This window comes from Elaeis guineensis, chromosome 12 (genome assembly GCF_000442705.2).
Source record: "Elaeis guineensis isolate ETL-2024a chromosome 12, EG11, whole genome shotgun sequence".
NCBI classification, from domain to species: domain Eukaryota; kingdom Viridiplantae; phylum Streptophyta; class Magnoliopsida; order Arecales; family Arecaceae; genus Elaeis; species Elaeis guineensis.
Genome location: NC_026004.2, coordinates 6,779,859 through 6,793,458, shown reverse-complemented (window position 1 = coordinate 6,793,458; position 13,600 = coordinate 6,779,859). Strand labels below are relative to the sequence as shown.

The following is a 13,600-nucleotide window of genomic DNA, read 5'->3' as shown; positions in this document are numbered from 1 at the left end:
CTTAGATGGATGCTATTGAAACTAAACAAAAATGATATTATCTCAAGATAGTGAACAATATCTTGTTTATGATATTGCTTGGGACTTTCTAAGTGAAGAACTAACAAACCATTGCTTTTGACAAATTGTATTAATACAAAATGAAAACTTGATATAATATTAGATAGTATGCACAATGAACATGAATGCCATCAATGGTGATCTTTTGCAAACAACATATTTTCTCCATCCAAGGCACTATTTTGACTATTTTTTTTTTTCCCAGTCAGCGGAAGTTCCATAGTTTTATTTCTGAATGGTGCAAGAAAACGCAAGTCCCTAGCTTGGAAATGGGAACAAGTTAGAGCATATACTCCAATAAGTTCTTTTATCAACAATAAATTAAAATAGACCGGTTCCCAGCCCCCAACATGTAACATAAGTACATTCCTAGTCGCACAAACAAAAATAAAACCAATGTAGAATGCCTCCTATAATTAAAACAAAAATCGATAGACTTTCAATTGATTGATCAAACGCAGGAGAGTGTCTCCATGTACTGAAATGCATTAAAATATCTAAATTGTATATGAGTTTCTTGAAACTCTTATCCCTCAAAATATAAGAGATGATTTCACCAGTTATATGCAAGATCAGTGACTCCTCCCTTCTTCCTCCCCTAACAGTACTCAATACACTAAGGACCACTTTTGTTAAGAAATAAGTGGGGGAAACATCATCCAGTTGCGGGGACATTCTTGCCAAACACCAACAAAGACTGGAACAGGGACTTCTGCCTTGTTGGACAAAGGTGGATCCAAATGGTATAATTATATCCAACAATTTTGTAGGAATATATTTATACTGTGGCCCTATCTTTTAGTTACCGTTGGAATATACCGACCGACCCTAATGCCGACTCACCAATGCCGACTCACCGACGGGTCACGACGCCGATCCATCCTCGACACCGACTCCGACGGATCCCGATGCCGACCCATCCACGAGGAAGGACCGATCGACTCTGCCCGTCCGACGATAGGCAATACCAACAGCGACTACCGATCGTGCCCGATCGGAGTGGATCGGCCGAACCGGTCGACTCTACCTCTGATCGTCTGAAAGCCGATCTAGCGTCATCGACTCCCTGTCGGATGGGACACCACCGACTCACCGTCGGATTGGACAACCGACGTCCGACCTCTGCAGACCCTTCTAGACGCCGGATGAGCGGTATGGGCTGCAGTCCTATCAAGGACATGTCGTGCAACCGCCAGGGGGCGTTGCTCTGCTAGGTGCTTAGGGCGCTGTCCTGTCAAGGACACGAATTAATTCCTAGGACCTGTCAGCTCGTCAACGACGTGACAACCCCCGGCGATTTGACAACTCTCCAGTTGTCTACATCACCGACGGCAGGACCATACCGCCTCTTACTATAAATCGGGGAAGGCAACAGTGCTGAGGAGGTCCTTTTCGAACCCCTTGAATCTCTCCCATTCTAGCTCTCGTTCTCACCCTTTCCTCTCGTTGAGCTCTTTGATTCCTTTCTACTGTTGCCTAGTCTCCTCTCTGACTTGACCGTCGGAGGGTCTCCGCCGGAGTCACCTCCGGTCAGTGTGGACTTCTTTTGCAGGCGCTCGCTCCCGACGACCAAGCGACGAGGGGATTGGCCGCAACAGATTGGCACGCCAGGAAGGGGGACTCGCGGGTTCTTCCCTCAACAGCACCAGGGAGGTCTCCCCACGGAATCCAAGATGACAAAGACAAGAGCTCAACAATCGAGGGTCACTGGATCGGCGAGGTGCTCTTCCCGTCGGGAAGAGGCCTCCCCTCCATCCTTCATGGCGAAACCTAGCTCTCCGCATCCCGCGGTGACCACGGAGGCATAGATCGCGGCGATCGTGCGGCAGATGACCGTGCTGACAGACGCGGTCAAAAGCCTTCAGCAACGACCGACCCGATTGCCGCCCTCGCCAGCCGAGCAACCGGCGGCACGTCCGATGCCCTCCAAGAGCAGCCGCCGACGCCCGCGTCGGTCTCCGTCGCCTCTTCGGGAGCACCTGCCATAGGGCTCCCACCGAGAGGAGGAGGGGCGGCCGCGGCGCGACGTCCATTGGTCTCGACGGCCATCTCCCTCCCAGTTGGAACGAGCAAGGAAGGAGAAGCGACCGCGAACACCGTCCGTCTCTCTCTCGGACTCCTCCGGAGACTCCACCCCCGAGGTCTCTCAGCACCGACGAATCGATGACTACGAATGCAGGTTCGAAGAAATCGACCGTCGGCTTGCCCAGTTGCAGGTGAACGAACAGAAGTCCTCGAACGACATCGACTTCCGAACCGCCCAGCCTCTCTCCCGACTCATCCTCGACGAACCGATCTCCAGTCGGTTCAAGATGCCACACGTGGAGCCTTACGACGACTCCACCGACCCAGTTGACCACTTGGAGAGCTACAAGGCTCTCATGACGATTCAAGGGGCAACCGACGCTCTTTTTTGCATCGGTTTCCCCGTCACGCTCCGCAAAGCTGTCAGGGCCTGGTACTTCGGTCTTCGATCGAGAAGTATCCACTCTTTCGGGCAGCTCGAGCACTCTTTCGTGGCCCACTTCAGCACCAACCAGAAGCCATCACAAACTTCGGACAATCTTTTCTCCCTTAAACAAGGAGAAAACGAGACGCTCCAACATTTCGTGGCGAGATTCAATGCGGCCACGCTTGAGGTTCGGGACCTCAATGAAGACATGGCCATCTCGGCCATGAAGCACGGGCTGAGGGCATCCCGATTCTCCTACTTTCTGGACAAGACCCTCCCCCGAACGTACGCTGAATTGCTGGAGTGCGCGTACAAGTACATGCGCGCAGACGAAGAAGCTTCCGACCGGTGCCTGGCCGAGCCCAAGAGCCCGAAGGAGAAACGAAGGAAGGGTCGGGACCCTGCCGTGCCTAGCAGGCCCCCGACCGACGGTCGGATCTCGCCTCCACGACGGAACCAGAGGTCGCCTCGACGGTGGAGTCCAAGGCCGACACGCCCTAGGTATGACTCCTACACTCCTCTTTCTGCTCCTCGTACGCAGATTTTGATGAAAATCGAAGGGGAGGAATACCTGCGACGGTCTCCACCTCTGAAGGTAAAGGGCCTCGACCGACGGAAGTACTGTCGATTCCACCGGGGTCATGGCCACAATACCAAGCAATGCATCCAACTTAAGGATGAGATTGAAGCCCTCATACGCCGGGGATATCTCGGCAAGTTCCGTAGGAATCCGCCGACCTGGCCCGTCGTCGACCAGCGACCCCAGCCGACTGAAGAAGCGACGAATAACCAACCTACGGTCGGGGTCATCAATATGATTTCCAAACGACTGGGCCCGAGGACGTCTGCTGGAGGGGAGCCGACGAAGAAGCCGCATCCGGACGATGTAATTACTTTTACAGAAGAAGATATTCGGGGCATCCAAACTCCCCATGATGACGCTGTTGTTGTCTCGGCAACAATAGCAAATTATAATGTAAAAAGAATCTTTGTAGATAATGAAAGTTCAACGAACGTCCTGTTTTACTCGACCTTCTCCCGGATGCGACTATCGACCGACCGACTCAAGAGAGTCTCTACACCCCTGATAGGTTTCGCTGGAGATGCTGTCGCGGTGGAAGGAGAAGTTACCCTGCCTGTGACGGCTGGAGCCGAACCACGACAAAGCACAGTCCACTTGATTTTTGCGGTCGTCCAAGTGCCCTCGGCCTACAACGCCATACTTGGAAGACCCGGACTAAACGTCCTCAAGGTGATTGTCTCGACGTACCATTTTTTGGTTCCGTTCCCGATCAAAAATGGAGTCGGAGAGATGCACGGAGACCAACAACTCGCCCGACGATGTTTTCAGATCTCTGCTCAAAGCGACGAATCGAAGGGCTCCCTGACGGTCGACAAGCTGGACCAACGGAAAGAAGAAGAGCGGGGTGAACTGGCTGAACAGCTCGTTCCCATCTCAATAGCGGAGAATCCCGACCGAAAGGTGTGGGTCGGGTCTCAATTACCCGACCCCAAGCGACGACATTTGGCGGAGCTACTGAAGGCCAATGCCGACATATTCGCCTGGTCGGCGGCGGATATGTCGAAAATTCTCCCAGAGACAATGACACACCGACTCAACATCGACCCAGCGATGAGGCCAATAAGACAGAAGAAGCGGTCTTTTGCTCCCGAAAGACAGAAGGCCATCGACGAGGAGGTGGACAAGCTACTCGAGGCGGGCTTCATTAGAGAGACCACCTATCCCGACTGGCTCGCCAATGTCGTTATGGTGAAGAAAGCCAACGGAAAGTGGAGAATCTGCATCGACTACACCGACTTGAATCGGGCCTGTCCGAAGGACAGCTTTCCACCTTCGAAAATCGACCAGCTGGTTGATGTGACGTCTGGTTATCGACTGCTCAGCTTCATGGACGCCTTCGTCGGGTACAACCAGATTCGGATGGCGCCCGAAGACAAGGAGCATACGGCTTTCGTGACCGTCAAGGGCCTCTACTGCTACAGAGTAATGCCCTTCGGGCTGAAGAACGCCAGAGCCACTTACCAACGACTTGTCAACAAGGTCTTCAAAGATCAAATCGGATGCAACATGGAAGTGTATGTGGACGACATGCTGGTGAAGAGTGTGCAAATTTCGGATCACGTGCGAGATCTCGAAGAAATCTTCCGCACTCTACGACGACACCGGATGAAGCTGAACCCGACTAAGTGCGCCTTCGGAGTGACCTCGGGGAAGTTCCTCGGGTTTCTCGTTTTGCAACGAGGAATCGAGGCCAACCCCGAGAAGATCAAAGCTATCATCGACATGCGACATCCGGACACCAAAAAGGAGGTGCAGCAACTCAACAGAAGGATCATCGCGCTCAGCCGATTCATTTCTTGGTCGGCCGAGAGATGCCTCCCGTTCTTCAAAACTTTGAGACGGGCAAAGCATTTCTCTTGGCCGGATGAGTGCCGACAAGCCTTCGAGGAGCTGAAGAAATACCTGACTTCTCCGCCCCTACTTGTGAGGCCGGAGGTCGGAGAGATACTGTATCTTTACTTGGCTACCTCTCCGGAAGCAGTTAGCTCGGTGCTCGTCCGAGAGAACAAAAACCGAGTTCAGCAACCGATATACTACGTCAGCAAAGCGCTTCACGAAGCCGAGACTCGGTACTCGAAGGCAGAGAAAATGATTTTCGCTCTGGTCATTTCAGCACAACGGCTCTGTCCGTACTTCCAGGCACACGCTATCGTGGTCCTCACCGACCAGCCCCTGAGAGCAATCTTGCACCGTCCTGATACATCAGGACGGCTGGCGAAGTGGGCTATGAGACTGAGCGAATTCGACATCCAATACCGGCCGCTCCTCCGGTAGCGCTATCGGAGCCGAAAGCGGGATGATTGGCTCCGACTGATCGGCCTCCGATGTGGTGGCGGCCGGCGCTGCTGTCGAGGGCTTCTTCGTAGGTCGTGAGGGCCCGACACCGAACGCCGGCCTCTTCCTCGCCGCGTACTGTCTGATCTCGACGTCGGTCGGCCTCATCCTCGGCGGCGTCCCTGCAATTTCAACAAGAGAATTAGCACATGATTCAGGGACCAATGCGAAACCAAAAGACAACCGATGGATCGGGCGGTAACTAGACGGGGGACCAGGCTCAGGCCAGCATCATAGAGGGCTTGTTCGATAACAAGCTCCCTCTGCTTCGGTACCGACATGTCCTTGAGTCGGTGGAAGTCCTCCCGGTCGTCTGCTTCCACTCGGCTGTTCTCGTTCGCCTCGGTCCGAGGCATGCCCCAGCAAGAAGGAAAACCTCAGGGAGAAGAAGAGGAAACGAAGAAAAACTGGTTCTTCCACCCATGGATGGACGATGGAAGACCAGTAATGAAAGAAAGACCCTTCTGGAGGTTGAAGAGCCACCACCTTCGGGCCTTAGGGTGGGGTCGAAGGATAAAGAATGTCCGAAAGAGAGAGATCCGAGGGTTGGTCGGCAACAGCTGACACAACAGGGCGAAGCTGATTATCAACCGAACTGAGTTCGGCGCTAGTTGCGCCGGACAAAATCCGTAATAATCTAGCAGATTCCGAACAAACTCCGGAATCGGAAGCCGAAGACCAGCCCGGAGGTCCTCGACGTACAGAGCCACCTGGCCCGCAGGCGGGTTGTTGACCCATCCTCCGGCCCCAGGGGCGGAGAGTCGAAACTGCTCCGGGATACAATACTGTTCCCGAAGCCGATCGACATTCAGCCCCGAAAGTGAGGAAACCTCCACTTCCGGGGTCGACCGAAGATCATCGGTCGGGTTCCCCGACCGAGCCTCCCGAGGAGAGGTCCTGGCCATGACACCGAAACCAAGAAGAAGGGAAAACCAGAGAAGAAGGAGAAGAAAAGATTTCAAAGGAAGTGAGAGCAAGACAAACGGAAACACAAACTCTGGATGAACCTTCCGAAGAACGGGGATGGGGGCAGCTACCTGCGACGGAGGAGAGACCGTTTGGGCAGAGTCTCCGCAGCAAGACCGTGAGAAGTGAGGCTTTGAGTACAAGCGGCCCCATATATATAGGGCTTTCCGACGGCCGGGATGTGGCTGTGCCGACCAAGACCTTTCGGATGATCAACGCGTGGCGACATCCGGACCCTCCTCAGGCCCGACAGTTCGGCGTACCCATCTCAGATCGGGCCACGTCGCCTTCATTAATACGAATGACGCCGGCCCAACGACCTCCGGACGCGTGGCAGGAAGGCCGTGCCTCAGAATTAAATCGCCTACGGCGATTCGCGTCCCCGATGGGATGCCTGACAGCGGTCTGCACTCCCAAAGATGGCGCCAGGCGGCGGTTTGCGTTCCCCAGAAGGCGCCTGACACGGGATCGTTTGACACCAGATCGTCCGACACTGGATCGTCTGACACCAGATCGTCTGACATCAGATCGTCCGGCACTGGGTCATCTGACACCGGATCACCTGACATCAAATCATCGAACGTCAGAACGCATGATGTCGATTTGTCCGGATCGTCCGCTGGTGAGATCAGCAGAACCAAGGCAGGACGCAATAAAGAATCCACTCCTTTCGCCCAATGCCCCACCCGCGCTGAAACGCGGGCCGATGTGACATCAGGCTCAGGAGTGGGGGGGGCAACTGTTGGGATATACCGACCGACCCTAATGTCGACTCACCAACGCCGACTCACCGATGGGTCACGACGCCGATCCATCCTCGACACCGACTCCGACGGGTCCCGATGCCGACCCATCCACGAGGAAGGACCGACCGACTCCACCCGTCCGACGATGGGCAATACCAACAGCGACTACCGATCGTGCCCGGTCGGAGCGGATCGGCCAGACCGGTCGACTCTACCTCTGATCGTCTGAAAGCCGATCTAGCATCACCGACTCCCTGTCGGATGGGATACCACCGACTCACCGTCGGATTGGACAACCGACGTCCGACCTCTGCAGGCCCTTCTAGACGCCGGATGAGCGGTATGGGCTGCAGTCCTATCAAGGACATGTCGTGCAACCGCCAGGGGGCGTTGCCCTGTCAGGTGCCTGGGGCGCTGTCCTGTCAAGGACACGAATTAATTCCTAGGACCTGTCAGCTCGTCAACGACGTGAAAACCCCCGGTGATTTGACAACTCTCCAGTTGTCTACATCACCGACGGCAGGACCATACCGCCTCTTACTATAAATCGGGGAAGGCAACAGTGCTGAGGAGGTCCTTTTCGAACCCCTTGAATCTCTCCCATTCTAGCTCTCGTTCTCACCCTCTCCTCCCGTTGAGCTCTTTGATTCCTTTCTACTGTTGCCTAGTCTCCTCTTTGACTTGATCGTCGGAGGGTCTCCGTCGAAGTCACCTCCAATCAGTGTGAATTTCTTTTGTAGATGCTCGCTCCCGACGATCAGACGACGAGGGGATTGACCCATCCTGTCATTCTTTATTCTATCAACACATAAAAATGTGGGAGGGAGAGTTTTGTCCCTGTAATAAACTCTAACACATCTTAAAAATCAATTTGCATTAAATGCATCTTATTCTCTTCACCCGTTCCCTGTACTTATTCTTCCGACTAAATGCCAGTACCCTTCTATTCCTCTTAATAGGTATCGCATCCAAAATTTATTCCGCGGCTGCTGGAGCCCTCTCGTCTGGATGGGAACTTCCATTCCTTGATGAACCCACTCTTTCTGCTCGCCCTCAGGTTATGCAGCATTTGAACTTTTCCATTATCAGTCCAAATACCCATCTAAACTTTAGATGAATATCAGAAACGGTAGAGGATCCATTTGATTTGGATATATCAAATTATGAGATAATTTGATGATTCATATGAATTATTTATCTAAAAAATTAATTATAAAAAAAATAATTTTTATTATATTCAATTATTAAAAAAAGTATTTCAAAAAATGATATTAAAAAAAAATTATTACGTTTTGTTCGAGATAATCCTAGAATATGATAAAATTTATAAATATATTTTTTAACATAAAATAATTTTTTAATATTAAGATAGCATTGCCATCTCTAATTAATTTTTTATATAATGACTATAATCATATAGCCTTTTGCATAATGCTATCTTCATTTTATTTTTTTTACAAAAAATTTTTATTGAATGAATTTATAAAAATATTAGGATACATTCAATGATTATATATGCATCTTTTTGGAGATATTTTTTTCAAATATACATTACTATCGTTCAAAAATTTATCAAATACCAATCCTCCATGATATTTATTTTATTTTCTAGTCCTAAAAAATAAATATGGGGCCTATCAATTTTTTGTATCATCTCACTTCTCATTTTTTATACCAAACATGATAATCTGATATGATATTTTTTTTTTTTCATCCCTAACCAAACAGATCTAAAAGTTTCTGGATGACCCTGCTAACATTTCATGGAGTCAAATATTTTTATCTTTAATTGGTTTATTAAAACGCTCAGAGTAGTGCATCCACAACGGATGAGAATTAATGAAAAGGAGAGGAAATGCCGTGAGGTTGGAGAGATGGGGGGAGGACCAGTAGAAATGTGGAGCCATTCGGTCTCCAGGCATGTGCCAAGCATGTGAGTTGACATTCGAACCATTCAAATTACCCGAATTCGTTCCACCAAAAAAAAAAAATTACCCTCATTAAAACCTGTCAACTGTAGTCAATTATGGCATCCAACCTCTCTCTTGCTGCTAATTTAGAATTCCTCGTACCCGTCTGCCGACCGTTTGTAACGGTCATATTTGGCGGGAAGCATAAAACGGTCCCTCACCCCCGCCACAACTCAAGCTCCCAAAGTAGCCGGCCCCTCGCCCATAGAATCCAATCCTCCTCCACCTCCGCCAGCACCACCGCCGCCGGAAAAATGCCGAAGCCGGCGGTGGTTTACCTCCTCCTGGTCATCGCTTTCGTCATCCTCCTCTCCTTCTCCCGGACGCCTCATGCCAGCCAAAAACGCCAGCATGGCCGCCGGCTGGCCCACCACCATGCCTCCTTCGATCCATTGGTGGACAAGCTCGAGCGGCGGGCCGAAGAGCGGGGCTTGCTCGACACCGATACCTTTCAGGAGATGTTGCACGCCTTTTTCCATGACCAGAACCGGAGCGAAGTGCCGGAGATTGGGGTGTTTGAGGAGTACTTCGGCGAGGAGGGCCGGTTCAACGTAACAGAGAGGTTGATGTCTCTCTTCCCGTTGCTAGATAGGTATCCACAGGATGGGAAAATTAGCTTCCAAGAGCTCGAGTTTTGGAACCGGAAGCAGGCACTGGACCGACTAATCTATAGCACCAACAGGCAGATGAAATTGCATGACAAAGATAGAGATGGAGCAGTTACCCTTGAAGAGTTTTTGTCTTATCTTCCCAAAGAAGAGATAGGTCTGCATTTATGGATTTTTCTTTAAATATATAGGATCCTTAAGAGATGTTCCCATTCTGAATAATTATAGGTTTTACAAGCAATTCATTATAATTTGTTCGAGCAAAAAAATGAATAGAATCTCCACCATATATATTTTTGATATTCGTTTCATGGCAGCCACTTCAGACATTCAACCAGAAAATAAGATCTTAAGAGGATTGCTTGTCATAGATTCTTCTTCCCATATCAAAATTTAATTCCATAGAACTTTTATGAATCAATCGGGGCTCCATTGCCTTTGGAATAAGTTTCTCCATAGAACTTTTTCATCCCTTGGTTTTCTTTTCCTTTCTATAAATTTTTCTTTTTATCTTGCTCCTTTGCGCATCATAGTTTCTTTTTCTTGCCTATATGTGTCTTTTCCTAGTTTATGGATATATAATTAAGGATATCTGATTGATGCATTATATTTGGTGGTTGCATTTGGTTCTAAAAAATAATCATTTTTAAGAGAAAGGAATAGTGAACTCAAGTTACTGAGAAAATTATTGAAGAACGTCCTAGATAATAATTTAGGCACGTTATGATGCTGCTCACTTGGAATGTTTTCCATGGTACAGATTGGGATAACAAGGATCATGGTAAACCAGGGTGGTGGAAGGTGCAGTTCTTGAATGCAGATAAAGATGCCAGTGGATCCCTTGATAGCGAGGAATTTAGGGAGTAAGAGCAGTAGCTTCTTTTGTTAAAGGAACTTTGATCAAATATTACTTCATTCTCTAACAAAATAATTTATGCATTGTAGGTTCTTACACCCTGAAGATAGTAGAAATCCAGCAATCCAATTGTGGCTGCAGCAGGAAAAACTGAGGTAAAAGTTGCCAACCCATGAAACATAAACATTTCAATGTTTCATTAGATTACTTGCTGCTTCTTGTTATTCTTGTGCTTGAAGTCTATTTATGTAAAATTTGTATGGCACCCAAATTCAAAAATTGATGAAGGTTAATGATATTGGTGTTTATCAAGTTTAAGTGTGCAATGAAATACCACTAGAGAAGAAAAAGATTCGGCCTCCACAACCTCCATGAGAAAAGATATTTAGGAGTTTCCTGTATAACACTCTGCACAAATAAATGAACAATGAATTATGTATCTGGCTTTTTTCTTGGTAATTGAAGATTGTGTTTCCCCTTTCTTTGCTAGGAAAAGCATGAACTTGGTAGATTTCATAAAGTTGGTCACCTAACCAGAAAAGCAAGAACGTGTTTCCCCTTTCATTGATGGTGGTTCTGATATAGTCCCTATGTTTCTTCATTTCAGAAGTCTAATTTTTTTTTGTTGTTTTCTCTGTGGTTCATGGGGAACAGAGAAATGGATCAGAATGGAGATGGAAAATTAAGTTTCATGGAGTTTCATGATCGACTTAATGACATGTATCTGGGTTTTGCTTCATCTGAAACTGATGTGGCAGATGACTCCAGGCATCATCAAGATTATGCTGAAAGAAAATTTGGAGAGCTTGATGTCAACAAAGACGGGTATGTAATTTAAGATTCCTAGCTCATAATATTATAGATAGTGTCTATCAGTCCTTCAAAAATTTTTTCTTAAATATTATTTAGTCCAATATTTGATGAAGTAATTTGTGCATTGCATGAAGATTTTAGCCCTTGATAGGTACCACTGGCAAATAAGGATCTGTAAACACTAATAAACTAACTAATTATATAAGACAAAGCATGTTTGTTTTGGTTCTGGTTATTCACTAATTCTAGAATTCTATACTATCTTTCAGATTTTTGACAGCAGACGAACTGAAGCCCATAATTCACCACCTTCAACCAGGGGAGTTTTCTTATGCCACTCATTTCACAAAGTACTTGATGCGTGAGGTTCGAATTTATGTTTCTTATTCAGATGGTTTGCTATAGTACAACTTAGAAAATGATAATTTTCCACAAATAACCTGAAATTTTCATGTCTATGTTTACTAAAAGGATAAAAGTATATGTTAGTTGTGATTTCGTTCCCTCGGAGGGACTTGGCTGCTGACATTTCCATTTGTAAATGTGATCTAGGCTGATGATGACAAAGATGGCAAACTGACGCTGAAGGAGATGCTAGACCACTATCAGGCATTCTATAGTGCTGTTATCGAAGAAGATCCCTTTGATGACTATGATGATGATGATTATAATATGCATGATGAGCTCAGGTGACAATCTCCATTTGAGATCCCTTTTTTTCTCGATGGTTTTTTTGGTAGCATTGTACTACCCAAACAATTGTTGCAATGAAAATGATAGTTGTGCCTTCTTCAGAAACTTGTCTTGTGTCAAGTGTATGAGCATATTGACCTCTTCAGCCAAAATCATGGATGCTTTCCCAGTACATCTAGATAGCAGGTTGCTAGAAAAAAGAAGCTTTAACAGCAACTCGCAACTGCATTTAGTCTGAGAGCATTCTCGCATGCCACTGTTGCAGTAAAGGGCTCATAGCTTGATATGTAAGGTATTGTTCGCTCTGGCCCATAGATCTTATAGATTTGTCCTTCTGAATTTTAATCTAAAAAGCGTCTCATATAGAATAGATGATCCCTTCCTATATAAGACAGAGTTTTTTTTTGACTCACAATTAATGTGAGACTAATGATGCTCTCTCTGCTGCACCACAATACTTTCTTCCTTTTTTTTTTTTTTTTTTTTTTTGTGAAAGAGAGAAAATGATCGATGTTAAACTAAAATTTTGTTTATTTATCTTTAGGATTCTTTTTGAAAATTCCAAACAAGTCAGATATATAACTAACAATATTAAAGAAGAGGTATGCTATTCAGAAGAAAATTACTTGCACCCTAAGTGAGTACTAACAAATCAAACAGGGATAGCCTCGAATCATCCGATCTATGTGAAGATGGCAAATTTTGATATATATCTTGCTGAAGAAATCTACATTAGAATTTACCTTCCAATTGTCAGGGTAGTTCAAAACTTGGTGTGCAATGACCCAACCACAGTATTGAAGAGGCTCTTCTAAGCCAGTAAATTTTGAACTCGCTCCAAGGAAAATTCTTTGTACACCATCCACAGTATAGAAAATCCGACGTGGAGTACATCATCTCATATGATTGGACCACATAGCTACCATTTTTCAATGCGCATTTATTGCTTGCGTTCTATTTTTTTGTTTGAAATTTTGAATGACAAAAATATCTCTTCTCTTTCGAAAAAATTATGACATCCTGTATCGATATTATGACATCCTGCATTGAAATTATAATTTTTTTCATAAAATATCATTATTTTTTCATAGGATATCATAAAAAGAAAAGAGCATTTTTGTCATTAAAAAATTTTCGTAAATTTTTCAATGATGAAAATACCTCTACAAAAATTATGATATCATGTAAAAAAATTATGACATCCTATGCAGTAAGTCATAATTTCAACACAGAATGTCATAATATCAGCATGGGATGTCATAATTTTTTCAGAAGAAAAAGAGCATTTTCATCATTCAAAATTTCAACTGAAAAAGTAAAAGTGTGGACTTTAAATGCACGTTGGAAAATGGTGACTATGTGGCCCAATCGGACAAGATGGTGCACTCCACGTCTGATTTTGTATACCATGGGCGGTGTACGAAGAATTTCTCCTCTCTCCAAACCAATAGATGAATTCCCAAATACCAACTCAAATAACTTTTGACAACTCTGATCTCACATAAAGTAGGCAATATAT

The 13,600-nt window shown here is 46.5% G+C and overlaps 1 protein-coding gene across 1 annotated transcript; it reads left to right on the top strand.

Moving 5' to 3' along the window:
• Positions 1 to 9,301: 9,301 nt before the first annotated feature.
• Positions 9,302 to 12,388, top strand: LOC105054915 (uncharacterized). Its single transcript, XM_010936560.4, has 6 exons — positions 9,302 to 9,876; positions 10,480 to 10,582; positions 10,665 to 10,730; positions 11,230 to 11,400; positions 11,658 to 11,754; positions 11,941 to 12,388. Exons 1-6 carry the CDS (start codon positions 9,366 to 9,368, stop codon positions 12,079 to 12,081), a joined length of 1,089 nt encoding a protein of 362 aa, XP_010934862.1. The 5' UTR covers positions 9,302 to 9,365; the 3' UTR covers positions 12,082 to 12,388.
• Positions 12,389 to 13,600: the final 1,212 nt, after the last annotated feature.